We start from the raw sequence: 16,123 nt of genomic DNA on the forward strand, positions 1-16,123 counted from the left end.
AGGCTCTTGCATTGTGGGCAGATTTTTTACCACTGAGCCACCAGGGAAATCAAGAGAAATATGCCAATGCTCACACTGCTTGCTGTGCTGTGAGTGAGAAAGCCCTTTATCACTGACAAAGGAGTCTTGGATTTTCTCCTTACTGTATCCATGAAACAGTTAGAGGCTCATTTATTAGATTTAAGTAGGGTAAAATCAAATCCAAGATCTGAAAGGATCCCTGACTTGATGTCTATATTATAAAGAGCACATTAAATTTCCCCTCACATGATGCAAAATCATTAGAAAACTTTTAAGTTGAAATCCCAATGACTCTTACCTTTCATGTTATTATCTAGACTTTTATTTCTGCCATGCTATTAGCCTTTCCCAAATCGATATTATGCATAAATATTTAACAGTCATTGTTTAATTAGATTTCAAACTTGTGAAGATTAGATGCATGCTAAAAGAGGGTCAGAGCAGTAATTGGTGCACAGTAAGCAGTTAAATTATGTTTAAATTATTATTTTTTTAATAATACTGTTTTTGCTTGCCTCTTCTCATATACCACATTCTTTCAGAGTTTAATTATTCTGATTAAGATAAACTATTTTTCCATATGTGATTTTTAAATTCTACCTATGTTTAAGAATATATCTAAGCATTTTATAAGACTCTCTTTATAATTTCATACATATTTTTGTATATTGCTCAGTTGTGTCCAACTCTTTGTGGTCGCATGGGCTGTAGCTCGCCAGGCTCCTCGTCCATGGGATTTCCCAGGCCATTCCCTCCTCCAGGGGATCTTCCCAACCAGGGATCAAACCGATGTCTCTTATATCTCTTGCACTGGCAGGTGGATTCTTTACCACTAGTGCCACCTGTATAACTAAATTAATATAGTTTTCTGTTTTCGTCACAGGTGGTCAGTGGTGGTTTCAAGGGAATATTTTGAAAAGAAATCCTTTTTTTGACGTCTACAGCTTAGTATTTTTCTCTCAAAAATCTAACACCACTACTAATTAGGCAATCAGTTCCTCTGTAATTTCTTCAATTCCAGCCATAAGATTTAATCTAGTATTGCTATGGTTTTTCCAGTGGTCATATACGGATGCGAGAGTTGGACTGTGAAGAAAGCTGAGTGCCGAAGAATTGATGCTTTTGAACTGTGGTTTTGGAGACTCTTGAGAGTCCCTTGGACTGCAAGGAGATCCAACCAGTCCATTCTAAAGGAGAGCAGTCCTGGGTGTTCTTTGGAAGGAATGATGCTAAAGCTGAAACTCCAGTACTTTGGCCACCTCATGCAAAGAGTTGACTCATTGGAAGACTCTGATGCTGCGAGGGTTTGGGGGCAGGAGGAGAAGGGGACAACAGAGGATGAGATGGCTGGATGCCATCACCGACATGATGGACATGAGTTTGAGTGAACTCGGGGAGATGGTGATGGACAGGGAAGCCTGGCGTGCTGCGATTCATGGGGTTGCAAAGAGTCAGACACAACTGAGCAACTGAACTGAACTGAACTGTCTTGTAATATATATCACATTTATAATGTGAAGCAAGAAAGGCAGAGTTATATTAAAAAAATACTTAATATGATAATATATATCTATATTGGTTAATTTTTTAAATAATTTTTCATCTCCATACATAATTTTGGGTTTGATCTTATTTTGTTTGTTTTATAAGATGTGTATATACTTTGGAGCCCTCATTGAATAAGCCATGTACTCCACTAAAAGGTATTTCTCCACAGGCCTAGAAGCAAATTCCACTGGATATTAAGGATGGTTACTTTAGGCCTGATGATCACACCACAGAGTTACAGCACAACACACAGAGCAGTGAACTAGAATTAGTACACTTATGTTTTGTCTTTTTTCTCCCCTTGAAAGATGAACCAGACAGAGAGTTGTCAATGATATGTTAAAATTTTATGTCCTGAGATTTAGTTTTATTACCTTCTCAAACATTAAATTTCTTATCTATTAAATGATGAAATTACTTGCTTCATACACCTTACATATTTGACTTGAATATCAAATGAAATGTTTATGAAAGTAGTTTTAAACTTCAAATCACCCTGCAAGTATTTATACTGTTTAAGTGTTAACACTTTAACTGAATTTTCAGTGTTAACATAAACATTTTCACTCCTAATCTTACCATAAACATACTGTTTTGTGGATATAAGCCTTAAAAGGAAAGGTATTCTTCGACTCTGTGAACAGAACTCAGTTCCCCATTTCAGTATGATCAGGAAACAAAGAAGGTTAAGATGAAAAAATGAGATTTCTAACTCAAAAAGAATTTTTTTTTAGTTTTACAAAAACCTATGACACTGTACTCGGTCTTTTAAAAGAGGTTTGACTCCAAGCCACAAGCTACATGTGAGTAACAGGCTAAGCTACACTCTGACTAACAAGAGTCAGCTCTGACTTCTGGTTTGATAAGGAACCTGAGAAGCTAATGAAGTAAGCCCAAATCTGGCAAAGCTTCCAAGTAATATCTCAAGCAAAACACAGAAGCAGCTATTAATACTTAAGAAGTAACTAAGTTCCAATTTCCTACTTCTTCAAAAACAAGCCTGAATATCATAAAATCCAAGTGAAAACTGCTGACAGCACAATTTAATGCAACACTCCACTAACAGGTTTTTCAAATTAATTTGATAGTATCAAGAAAAACAAGATACTTCCCTTTACTAAGTGAAGACATGGAATGTAACCATATAAACTTTATAATAAAAGTCTATAGTTAGTAGCAGAAACTTGTTTAGATAGATGGACTTCTTATGACAACAAAACTTTAAAAACAGTTTTATTCTGTTGTGTTGCCAATTTCTGCCCTTTTTTTTTTTTTTCCCCCACATCATTTCTTATTAATGCACCAAGTACTTACATCTGGAATAAATCCAATCTCATTGAGATGATTGCTTAGCTCTGGATCATGAAATGCAATCATCTGAGAGAACACAGTCAGATACTCTGAAATGACAATAAAGTTTAAAACAATCATTGTTTTTACATAGTACATCAAATAAAGACATTAAATCCACATAAATTAGTTTTATTTACACTTTGAATTAGATTTAGTTTCTCCACGAAGAAAACACACTTTATTAAATAATTTTCTGTTTTGTTACTACTTCAATCACTTATGGCTAATTATTAAACAAGAAAAGCTTTTTGTTAAAAGCTATGTCACAACTTATTTTCTACCTTTAGAACTGTCAGTTCATTTCCTGAATCACAAATTATTCAAATGATGAATGACTTTTTCCCTATTAAATTCAACAAATTATTTTCTCTAGTGATATTAAACCTGTCTCACATTTATCATTTTTTCAGAAACTGTAAACAGATACTTAAATAAGGAATAACACTGTCACATATAGAATAATTACACCTCAAATTTATTTACATATACAGATATAGAAATTTGTTTCAGTAAAGTGAAGATCCAGGACAGATCCCAAAGGGGAACTTCTGGATTTAACTTTTAACTTCATTTTTTCTCTTTCCAGTTACAGATGGTATGTTTATTGTCCCAATTTACCTAGAAGCCAGAGGTATGCTACATCAACAATCATATGCATTCAACTTATGTTGATGAAAGCATATGATTATTAACTTTTATTAATAAAATGAGGAAAGAATGACAACCCACTCTAGTATTTTTTCCTGGAGAATCCCATGGACAGAGGAGCCTGTCAGGCCATGGACCATATGGTCTCAGAGAGTTAGACACGACAGAAGCGAGTAAGCATGCACGCACACTTTATTTTAAACCAGAAAGTCACACCTCAGGCAATTCTCCACAGCTATGGTCCAGTTTATTAAATGTCTTTCTTATTTGAGCCTGACAGAAGATAACTACTATGGTGAATTACATGGCTAATTAAGAATCTACTGAAGAAACCTAATCCATCATGAAAACATTTTCCTTGTGTTCTGCCAAACACTGATGGTTGGATTTATATATGTATTATAACTGCACATATGTTGCTGTTGTTCAGTCGCCAAGTTGTGTCCAACTTTTCGTGACCCCATGAACTACAGCACGCTAGGCTTCCCTGTCCCTCACCATCTCCTGGAGTTTGCTCAAGTTCATGTCAAAAAAAAGAATACACACACACACACAAATGTGTATATATAATATACACAAAAATAGGTAATTATTTTGCATATTATTATATACCATATATTATTTCATATATGTAAATATACACTATAAGGCTGGCATAAGTTTTGGTTGCTCAGATAGGCTTTAGAATGAGATACAGTATGCTTGTTAAATACAGAAACATTTCTTTAAAGGAAAAGATATGGCAGAACTGATGATACCAGCACTGTCATATCAGCACTATGTCAAATTTAAAGTTATTTCAAAAATGCATTGAACAGTTCCTTAGGACAAACAAAACAAATTGAAATGCATATGTCTTTTGATCTGTAAACCAATCTAAGAGAATTTAAGAGAAGCTACTGAAAAACAAACTAGTAATAAAATTAAAACAACAGATTCCATGGATTTACTACTGAATCTTTTAAATGTTCATAAAACACTCTAATTTTGGTTTATAATAATGAAAATTCCCATCAAGAGATAAAATATCTCCCCAAATAGTATTTTCTGATAGGTGACCTACGTAGGTGTGCGTGTGTGTGTTCAGTCATTGAGTTGCATCTGAATCTTTGTGACCCCACGAACTGCAGCCTGCAAGGCTCCTTTGTCCATGGAATTTTCCAGGCAAGAATACTATAGTAGATTGCCATTTCCTACTCCATGGGATCTTCCTGACCTAAGGACTGAATCCATGTCTCCTGATATTCCTGCAATGGCAGACAGATTCTTTAACACTGTACCATCTGGGGTAAATGTCATTAAAAAAAAAAAAAATCAAGATATTTATGAAATTTCCACTCAAATTTCAAGTGAGGTTTAATGGTGTTCTTTTCCACACAATCATGTCTCATATAAATTTTCTGTTTTAACGAAGCTTTGTAGTTTCAAAAATTTTTGCAATGAAATATAAAATGAATACTCTTTATCCCTTCTAATAAGATCATATTAAAATTCTTATTCCTCTCCTACAGCATAGCTTTTTTATTACATACTTTGAAAATTTTATTATTATTGGTCACACTACATTTTTATTAATTCCTAGTAGGCTTGCTCCATGGCAAAGCTTTTTGTAATTAATGTTAATTGTGACAGAGACAAACAGCTGGACTTTTATTTTCTTAAACTGGCATACCTGAATTTGAACCAAACTCAGATTGGATATTAAACAATTATTAGAAAACACCATAATTTTTTGTGGACTTGGAAAAAAGATTAAACTTAATTATTTCTTCATGTGTTTTAGTGATAAACTGTCACCATATTTTGTTGGGTGAAAACCATAAATTTAACTAGTATTGATCACTTTTGACATAATAACTTTCCCTATAAAAAGGCAAAGAAACATTTTCTTACCTTGTATTACATGCGAGTTGTCTTTCAAGAAGAAGTTGTACAGGTATTTGGGGATAAAAGCAGACATACAGGCATAAGCCAGAGCTAAAAAAGAGTATGGCAAATATAACAAATTAGTTAATGAGGTAAAGATCAGCAGTCATTCACTCACTCAGCACACATTCCGTGAATCCATTTTTAAACAAGAATTACTTAATAACTGATGGAAGCACAAAATTATATGGGGAAAACCCCTACAGAAAATATTGTGCACAACAAGAGATAAGCACTCCAGTAACTTTTCAATTTCAAACTACTATTGCAGCAGCAAAAAGAAAAAACAACCACCACCAAACAAACAAACAAAAAATATATATATACTGCAGAAATTGTTATCCTATAAGAATAAAAATCTTTATTATCAGAACTTCATGCATTTTAAAATCCTTAAACATAATAATCATTATTGTGCTACATAAACTTCAATATCCATAATTTTTACTGTTGCAAAGAGTCTGAGAACATTGGATTTAAAAACAATAGTAGTAATTGGTCTTTAAAATATAGATCAAACATAGATGCCATTCTTAAATCAATATGTATCATAATGAACTATGCTTAACTAAACACAGCAAGGCCGCTTGTCTAGATTAAAAAGTAATACTAGAGAACAGGCATTTTTAAAAAGCATTCAAATAGTGAAATTTTAGTTCTCTGGGATTATACTGCTGCTGCTACTGCTGCTGCTAAGTCGCTTCAGTTGTGTCCGACTCTGTGCGACCCCATATACAGCAGCCCACCAGGCTCCCCTGTCCCTGGGATTCTCAAGGCAAGAACATTGGAGTGGGTTGCCATTTCCTTCTCCAATGCATGAAAGTGAAAAGTGAAAGTGAAGTTGCTCAGTCGTGTCCGACAAGAACTCAATTCCAGGAATCTATGCATTCTGAAATGAAACAGAATTTGAAGAGATGGAGATTCTGAGATTAAGGTTTCTAAGGATTCATGCTACAGGATATTCATAATAAATGCTTAAATATTTATCTACTGCTGCTGCTAAGTTGCGTCAGTCGTGTCTGACTCTCTGCGACCCCATAGACGGCAGCCCACCAGGCTCCCCCGTCCCTGGGATTCTCCAGGCAAGAACACTGCAGTGGGTTGCCATTTCCTTCTCCAATGCATGAAAGTGAAAAGTGAAAGTGAAGTTGCTCAGTCATGTCCGACTCTTAGCGACTCCATGGACTGCAGCCTACCAGGCTCCTCTGTCCATGGGATTTTCCAGGCAAAAATACTGGAGTGGGGTGCCATTGCCTTCTAAATACCTACTATAAAAAAGGAATTATATCAGGGGACAGAAAAAAACAAAACAAAAACCCTTGTCATTAAAAAAAATCCACTAACCAAAAGAAGGGTTACTGTATTAGTATATTGTTGTTGTCCAGTTGCCAAGTTGAGTCCAACTCCTTGTGACACCATGGAATGAAGCATGCCAGGCTTCCCTGTCCTTCACTATATATTTATATTAGTATATAAGTAACTGTGATATGAAACATACAGAAGATAAATTTCTGGAAATACAAATTGCAAGAGGTTAAGAAAAGTCTTCATTAAGGAAGTAGTGGTTTTAAAAAAAGGAAGTAGTAGTTGAAATAAAAGACTCTGGAGGATGCAAGATCAATACTGTTTTCCTCACAAATCATTTACAAAGTATATATAAATGAAAACTAATCTCTAAAACAGTCTTCTTTGGAGGAAAGAATTTTCTCCAAAGTTTCATAAAAATGGTCACCAAAGCAGATGAATGCATTTAGAATAAAACATCAGGTTCTCTCTAAATCTCTGCTGCTGCTGCTAAGTCACTTCAGTCCTGTCTGACTCTGTGCGACCCCATAGACGGCAGCCCACCAGGCTCCCCCGTCCCTGGGATTCTCCAGGCAAGAACACTGGAGTGGGTTGCCATTTCCTTCTCCAATGTTGAAAGTGAAAAGTGAAGTCGCTCAGCCATGTCTGACTCTTCGTGACCCCATGGACTGCAGCCTACCAGGCTCCTCCGTCCATGGGATTTTCCAGGCAAGAGTGCTGGAGTGGGGTGCCATTGCCTTCTCTGCTCTAAATCTCTACTTACAGCTAAAAACTTCCAGAAATAAATTAATTCTTCACATCCTCTAAAATGAGTTACAACAGATTATTTCACAGAAATTTACAGGCTCTACTAGGAAGAGAGCAAGCTTTCATGTTTGAATAAAATATTTTAGAACAATAAACACAATAATTATTTAAATGATAAATAGGCTTACCTTCATTATTGAAATTTAAATATAGAAACGGAGCACAAAGTGAGTCAAGACCTGATGGAGAGAGATTGAGGAAAAAATTAAACATAATCCAGCAGAATTGTAGATACATACCTTATTCAGATCTCTGCATTACTTTCATATAGATTCAGTATTATACATTTGATCCAGAAATATGTTATGGATTATTGTGAGGAGTAACAGATGGTAACTAGCATATAGCAAATATACAATATAAATCAACCATTATTATCATTAAGGTTATTATAAGTTGAAGAGAGAAATACAGTAACAGAAAAATGTACAAATGATAGAAGGGTTGAATACAGTCTCTGTCTGTGTGATCTTGGCAATCACTTAACTCCAAAGAGGTTTCCTTGTCAAGGAGATGAAAATTTTTCTTATATGTTTATTAGATGAAAAAAAATTATTTAAAAAATTGTGAAGTAAAATATAAATATATGATATTTCTTTTATTGATAATAATGCTATTCACACGTTGTCATGCTAAAAGAATGTATATAAATTTATCTATTAACTGTTAGGGAGACATGGAACTCTAAAATGAATAGAGCTAGAAAAAAAAAATAGCTTTATTTTCATGTTTGGCCAGAAATAGACATATAATTGAAATATAAAGATTACTATTCATAACAACAAATTAAAAAATAACACTAGGTGGAATGGATTTCTCACTCATGAATTTATCAATGACAGCAAAAAGAGTAATGAGAAAAGGTAAAAATCAAGGAGATGGGGCATTATAGATATTTTTTAAAAAGAGAAAAAATGAGAACTTCAGGGTGATATATATATTCCCCAATTCCTAATAACCTAATAATATCCTAATCTGTTAAGCAAAAGCTGTAAATCATTAAATGTCAAGAATATAAACTATCCCCAAATTATTTATGGTACAAATTTATTTTATTATTTGCATCAAGGATTAAAAATGTATTCACAAAGACTACACTAGAATAAAATATTCTTTATACTTTGCTAATCAACATGATGACAAGTTGTTTCATTAAATGTCATACATTTAAATGATATTCACTAGACATTTAGACAAAGTTTTAAAAAAAAGTTCTCATATAAACATCTCAAAAAATGCAGCATAGCTTAGTACTGACTTTTCTTAAAGCCAAAGATAATTTGATAGTTTGTTTTGATTTTAAAAATTATCAGTCATGCAACATGTTGCTAACACTTCAAAAAGTCTTAGTAATTGGGGGAAAAAGTTACCTTGCCAATACACAAGGTCAGGATGGGACACGACCCAGGCTTTTAAGACACGCCGAAATTTTGCATGACCTTCTGGTGAGGATAACAGCTCATCATACTGATGACAACGAGGAATATCCACTTCAATCTGTAAAACAGCAAAACAATATGGTAGAACTATAACAGACAGATCACCAATAAATCCCAAGAGAAGAAAGAGGAGAAATTGTATTACAAATTCAAGAATAGCCACCTACATAATCCTGGTGTTTTGAAGTGTTTGAACTTTATACTAATCCTTCAGGAACACTAAAAATTTTTAAGTATATTTAAATAAGAAAAGCAGATCATTTCTTTTGAAAAAGTATGTATTAATTTAGTTTTCAAAAAATCTTACTTTAAATCTGGTCTAAATAAAGCACAAATTCTTCAGACAAAAAAGGTACATACTAGGAAAACTTACTTGGCTTAAACTCCTTAAAGGAAAGGTTCTGACTCACTAATGAGTTTTTAGACTATATCTGAGAGAGGTAAGACTTCAGTTCAGTTCAGTTCAGTCGCTCAGTCGTGTCCTACTCTTTGTGACCCCATGAATTGCAGCACGCCAGGCCTCCCTGTCCATCACCAACTCCTAGAGTTTACTCAAACTCATGTCCATCAAGTCGGTGATGCCATCCAGCCATCTCATCCTCTGTCGTCCCCTTCTTCTCCTGCCCCCAATCCTTCCCAGCATCAGAGTCTTTTCCAATGAGTCAACTCTTCGCATGAGGTGGCCAAAGTATTGGAGCTTCAGCTTTAGCATCAGTCCCTCTAATGAACACCCAGGACTGATCACCTTCAAAATGGACTGGTTGGATCTCCTTGCAGCCCAAGGGACTCTCAAGAGTCTTCTCCAACACCATAGTTCAAAAGCATCAGTTCTTCGGCGCTCAGCCTTCTTCACAGTCCAACTCTCACATCCATACATGACCACTGGAAAAACCATAGCTTTGACTAGATGAACCTTTGTTGGCAAAGTAATGTCTCTGCTTTTGAATATGCTATCTAGGTTGGTCATAACTTTCCTTCCAAGGAGTAAGCATCTTTTAATTTCATGGCTGCAATCACCATCTGCAGTGATCTTGGAGCCCAAAAAAATAAAGTCTGCCACTGTTTCCATTGTTTCCCCATCTATTTGCCATGAAGTGATGGGACTAGATGCCATGATCTTCGTTTTCTGAATATTGAGCTTTAAGCCAACTTTTTCCCTCTCCACTTTCACTTTCATCAAGAGGCTTTTGAGTTCCTCTTCACTTTCTGCCATAAGGGTGGTGTCATCTGCATATCTGAGGTTACTGAGATTTCTCCCGGCAATCTTGATTCCAGCTTGTGCTTCTTCCAGCCCAGCGTTTCTCATGATGTACGCTGCATAGAAGTTAAATAAGCAGGGTGACAATATACAGCCTTGATGTATTCCTTTCCCTATTTGGAGCCAGTCTGTTGTTCCATGTCCAGTTCTAACTGTTGCTTCCTGACCCACACATAGGTTTCTTAATAGGCAGGTCGGGTGGTCTGGTATTTCCATCTCTTTAAGAATTTTCCACATTTTATTGTGATGCACACAGTCAAAGGCTTTGGCATAGTCAATAAAGCAGAAATAGATGTTTTTCTGGAACTCTCTTGCTTTTTTGATGATCCAGCGGATGTTGGCAATTTGATCTCTGGTTCCTCTGCCTTTTCTAAAACCAGCTTGAATATCTGGAAGTTCATGGTTCATGTATTGCTGAAGCCTGGCGTGGAGAATTTTGAGCATTACTTTACTCAGATCATGAACTCCTTATTGCCAAATTCAGACAGAAATTGAAGAAAGTGGGGAAAACCACTAGACCATTCAGGTATGAACTAAATCAAACCCCTTATGATTATACAGTGGAAGTGAGAAATAGATTTAAGGGACTAGATCTGATAGACAGAGTGCCTGATGAACTATGGATGGAGGTAAGACTTATGCTTCTCTAATATCATATGCATATAATGGCTGCTGAGTATTCATGATGAAAGGAAGAAAATTCCTCATGCTTCTCTAAAATTGAAAGATTTGGCAAACTTATCTAGGTTGTTTAAGAAAATCTATATCATACCTGTCTATCTGTAGGAATTGGAGTGTCTTTATCAATTGCATCATACTTGGCATGAATAGCCCCCTGCAAAATAAAAAAAAGAGAAGATAAATTACTTCTTTATACCCTTAATAAATTATAAATTTAGGCAAAATCTACTTAAAAACATCTGTCTTTGAAAGCACACTCAATTATGGACAGGCACACTCAAGCTCAAAGTATACCCTTAGAAAACTTTTCTACATTTTGACAGTTTGTGACAAAAGTCTGAAACAATTTACTATTTTGCTGAGGCAGACATTTGAATCATACATATTGTAAGACATACATGTTGAATGAGTCACATGGCTAATGAATATGCTTAGCCAATCTCCCAGCCTCCACAATGACACAAAATGCAGCTTTCCTCTTCTTTATTCACTGTATCTCATGCATAGTAAACTTCAAGGAGAAAATTTTTTTTTTAATTCAGGGGAAGGGTGTGGGGTTCATCCCACAAGAAATATTTCTGTTAAAAGTTGGTAATGAAAGCAAAAATAAAATGAAACTGTTTTCAGGAGTGGTAGTTTAGCACAAGGAAGCAGAAGTTTGGGATGAATCAGAGTGGAATATCATGTAGTTATAAAATCATTAAGAGACTAGAGGAACCATTTACATTTTTCAATTATACCATTATAGAAAGAACAATTGAATAAACCACTTAAAATTTTGGTCATGGTCTATAGGACTAAGCACGGAACAATTCTTATTGGTCTGGTAAATGTTAATGGTAGAGAAAGAGCCAGGAATTTGGGGTTCAAATTCTGACATTATATGCTGCATCAACTTCTCTGGCACATCTATTTAATGAAAGATTTAGACCTTGGAGTCCTTTTGAACTTTTGAACATTATATGCTTAAAGCTATATTATATCCTTAAAGTTATTTTATATGCTTAAAGTATTACAATTCTAACTACTGATGTATGGTATAGAACATTAGACATTCTTATAAAAGAAGCAACCAAACTCAAAAATGTTCAGAGATTCTCACCAAAGCAATCAAAAATGAAGAAAGGAAATCTTTCAACAGAGAGTGAAAAGGATTAAAAATATTTGAGAAAATTCACACACACAAAATAGGTGATGGACAGCCATAAGATATCTATAATAAAACAGATGAAGGTAAGATGTCAAGGAAATTGACAGAAAAGGGAACAATCTGGTAGTATTTGGCTCATTATTATGACTGCTGTTCTCTGTTAGCACTGCAAGTCACCCTAATAATTTTGTGACAACTTTCCTTTCCTCACTGCCACAGATAAGGTATTGTACAAGATAAAGTTGCTACTTCTCTTAGCAGTGTGCTTCTGATAAGACATATGTGTCAAAAGGCACTAAATTATGTTAATGATTTCTGACAAGGTTCAAATTAGAGTGGAAGACTTCTCCAAACTTAGACAGAACTACCTATAAATAGGCAAACTTATTCCTAGAGGAACATACTTTATATGCAGGACTATAGACTTACAATGATGCATACATATTCTTAAAATATTCTGATTTTAAAATTAATAATCAAGATAATTTGAGTTCATTAAATACAATATTAGGATAAAAAAACCTCTCAATTATATTTTTCTACTCTATCTAGTCTATTCCTCTATTCTTTTCACTTAAAATTTCCAAAGATTCTTAATGCTAATATTTTACTACATAACATTCAGAAGGCACTTTCATTCTTTTTTCCTAATACTATTAATCAGCTTTCAACCTTCTCTTTTCTCTTTTACCTCAACTCCCAGAAGAGCAGCCCAGGTTAAACCTCTCATAAGAGGAGGAATGTCGATTCTTGCCTCTTTCCAGATTTGATTTTTTTTATATGGATAAGCCTACAGATAAAAAAAAAAAGATATGAAAAATACCTTGAATTACCAATGCCACCTTTTTAGTCTAGCCAGTTCTCAATATACCAGTGAAAAAGTTGAAGGTGAATTATAATGTTTTTAAGCACCTGAAATTACTTTGGTGTTATTAATACATAAAAGTTAGCAGTGAAATAGTTCTCTATCTTCTGTAAATCTCATATTACACAGTCAATGAGAGGAGTTGATTCTACTGTTTTTAGTCATCCCTCTCTATCTTGTGCTCTGCGAGAATTAAGAAAAAGACTCATTCTGAAGATAATATTATCAGTTTCATACTAATATAAACTAGTATTAGTAAACTAATATAAGTAAGGCTCTTTGTAAAATAGCTGATGATACAGAAAGTATTAAATAAATATGTTATTATTACAGTTTCTCCTATATCTTTGTATACAAATTTGCCTATTTGTAAATTTGTATGTCATGAGAAACTTCTAGAAGAGAAATATTAGGATAAAGGGTATGGATGTTGTTAATGCTCTTGATATATACTTTCAATTGTTTTATAAAATGTTTCTATCAACTTACACTTATTCCAAAAGAATGACAGTTCCAATCTTAATATATCTTAATTACTCTGCTAATTTGGTATGCAAGAAAAGGCTATTTTACTTTTTTACATTTCTATTAATAGTAATGATACATTCTCTAATAGATTTACTGACTAGTTGTATTTCTATTATGTTCTTTATCTATTTCCCTGTTTAGATAGTAGTGCTTTTTTCTTTTGGTTTTTAGGTGTTCTTTAAATAGTAAGGATGTTAATATCTAATATGATTGTGCATAGATTCCTGCATCTTGTTTACTTTTTAATTTTATATACTATGAACAGGTATCATTTATAATTAAAATTAATAAGAAAACATAAGTCATAAGAATTAGTCTTCTCATGACATCAAGATTCCCTAAGAATCATGAATGAATAAAAGATAAGGACTATATACGGGTACTTGTAACACTTTAGATTTTAGAATCTCTACCTTTAGCAGCCTGTCAAAGAGAATGATTCTGTTTAGTTGGTACTCTGTGTCCCTCTCTCGGATGATTAAAGGGAGAGTGGCAGCTGCAGAGAGCTCATTATTGCTGTTTGAATGAGGTAAATTAGACTGACTGTAAAAGAGAAACAAAAGCAGAAAAATTGACAAAAGGTATAAAATTTTTAAAAATTCAAATACCACAGTTTTGTGTTCTTTTCTAAAGAAAATGTACAAGCTTCTCACCAGAATAACATAAACAGATAGGAAAAATAAATGTAAAAGGAGACGATATACTCACTCATCTTCAAGTAGAGGGTAAAATGCTTCTCCACCAACATCTTTTAATCTCTGTGAATTGAGAGAGAAAATATTTGATGTTTAGGACCTGTGACAGAAATGCTGATCCATATTTAAAAGAAAAAATAACACAAAATTATGAATTTATAAAGGTAACAAGAAAAGTATAAAATAGAGTCTAAAATTCATGCCTAACATAAATATGAAAATATGCCATGCCTCCAGTGATTAAATTTATCTGTGAAGACTTGTTTTTGTTTTTTTGATTTTTCTTACCTCTAGGTACCTTTTGTAAAGATTAGATACCTATTATAAAAGTTTTCCAAACATAAATACTAAATAAAGTATTCAGAAATACTAAGGTTAGTATAAATTTTAACAAATGGATAACTATTTTAAAATTATATGAAGATTATTTTAAAAGGTACTTTTGAATATATATTCCTTAAAGTCGGATTTTTGTTTTGACATTAATAAAACAGTAAGACAAAAGTAAGAGGATAATAAAAAGGATTCAAAAGAATTTCTCACATCATACGTTGAACATAAATGATTCAAAGAGCTGATAAATCAACTAACAAAAAGCAATTATTTTATTTTTTTCACAAAGTCATTATAAAAAATGTTACTCCAAATAATAATATTGCCAGAATTATAGATATTCTTTAAAAACAGAAGAAGGTTGTCAGAGTAAAGTAAAATCTAAGATACACTGTAAGCAGGGTGATTAAAGCTAATGCCATCCTGTCTGCTGTTCAGTTCAACTTCCAAGTGGAAGGCAGAGAATGCTTCTCTGGGGACTAACATAGAAGATGGAGCTCTGTGTAGACCCAGCATTGATCTTCTGTTGATTAGCATCTATGCATTCATCCATGGACATTGTTCCCAGAATTTTTAAAAGCCAAAAAAACACCCAGCACTAAGAATCTGATAAACAGTGACTTTATGCCTAGCTTTTCTTTAAAATTGAACATGCATTTCCCATTTTGCTTTTAAGACTTTAGGTTTTCTTTCATGGATTAAAATTCTAAGTTGAAAACTAAAATTTTCACAAATTTTACTGTATTATTAACTTACATTTTTTATGCTTAAGTTTTACTGTCCTGAAAGTCATAAACATAGCTAATATGTTTTCTGCTTTTTTTCTAGCTAAAAAATTAGCATATTAAGGGTTTATAAAAGGCAAAAAATCTTGCACAGAAAAGTATAAGGTAAAATTATTATTCATTTCCATATTATTTTTAAAATTAACAAAATTAAAATTTATTCTTAATAATTATAGAAAAAAGTATTTTAAATTTCAAAAGTGGAACTGTAAGGGAATTGGGAAAATAAAACTAAAGTCTACATTCATTTAACTTGTATTCATATCATTTGTATCATATTTAAATTAAAGAAACAAATTGAGAGTTAAATAAAAGTAGTTGAAACATGTATTTTGGATATATTTTATTTTTTACCACCTTGTATTGCTACTTATTTTATCCACTGTACAGTCTTTCACTCAAAGGGATGGTAAGTTTAGAATATCAAGTGTAATAATTATATATTTTAATTTTCTGTTGCTGGCATTTAAGTAGGTAAGAGATTCTAAACATCCTCCTACTGCATAGCATTTAAAATATTAAATGAGAGGAAAAGCCTATAAGAGTGATGAAAATGCAGTAACAGAAGACACAAAGCTGTATTTAGAGAGAAAGAGCTAAGCTAGTACTAAAGGATACTGAGAACTGTGGACTAGGGTTTTAGAGTACAACAGGACAAAGCCTCAGGCACTTAATTAACAGGCAGTCAAACTGGAGGGAGACCCTGCTGCATCCAGGTAAAGAACTCCGGGTGTATGTGTGCGTGCGTGCCTGGGGAGAGGGTGCTGAACTGCTAGCCTAG

General features: G+C 33.7%; 1 protein-coding gene across 6 annotated transcripts in view; it reads right to left on the reverse strand.

Moving 5' to 3' along the window:
* TBCK (TBC1 domain containing kinase) overlaps positions 1-16,123 on the reverse strand; it is a 207,396-nt gene that overhangs the window by 113,963 nt on the left and 77,310 nt on the right. For all 6 annotated transcript variants that reach the window (XM_055587900.1, XM_055587898.1, XM_055587901.1 and 3 more), the window contains 8 exons: positions 14,238-14,287; positions 13,943-14,072; positions 12,828-12,926; positions 11,078-11,140; positions 8,979-9,105; positions 7,737-7,787; positions 5,464-5,547; positions 2,884-2,969 (listed from right to left, as the gene is read on the reverse strand). In XM_055587900.1, coding sequence (XP_055443875.1) covers positions 2,884-2,969; positions 5,464-5,547; positions 7,737-7,787; positions 8,979-9,105; positions 11,078-11,140; positions 12,828-12,926; positions 13,943-14,072; positions 14,238-14,287 — 690 coding nt within the window. The remainder of the gene's footprint in view (positions 1-2,883; positions 2,970-5,463; positions 5,548-7,736; positions 7,788-8,978; positions 9,106-11,077; positions 11,141-12,827; positions 12,927-13,942; positions 14,073-14,237; positions 14,288-16,123) is intronic.

This window comes from Bubalus kerabau, chromosome 7, assembly GCF_029407905.1.
Source record: "Bubalus kerabau isolate K-KA32 ecotype Philippines breed swamp buffalo chromosome 7, PCC_UOA_SB_1v2, whole genome shotgun sequence".
NCBI lineage: Eukaryota > Metazoa > Chordata > Mammalia > Artiodactyla > Bovidae > Bubalus > Bubalus kerabau.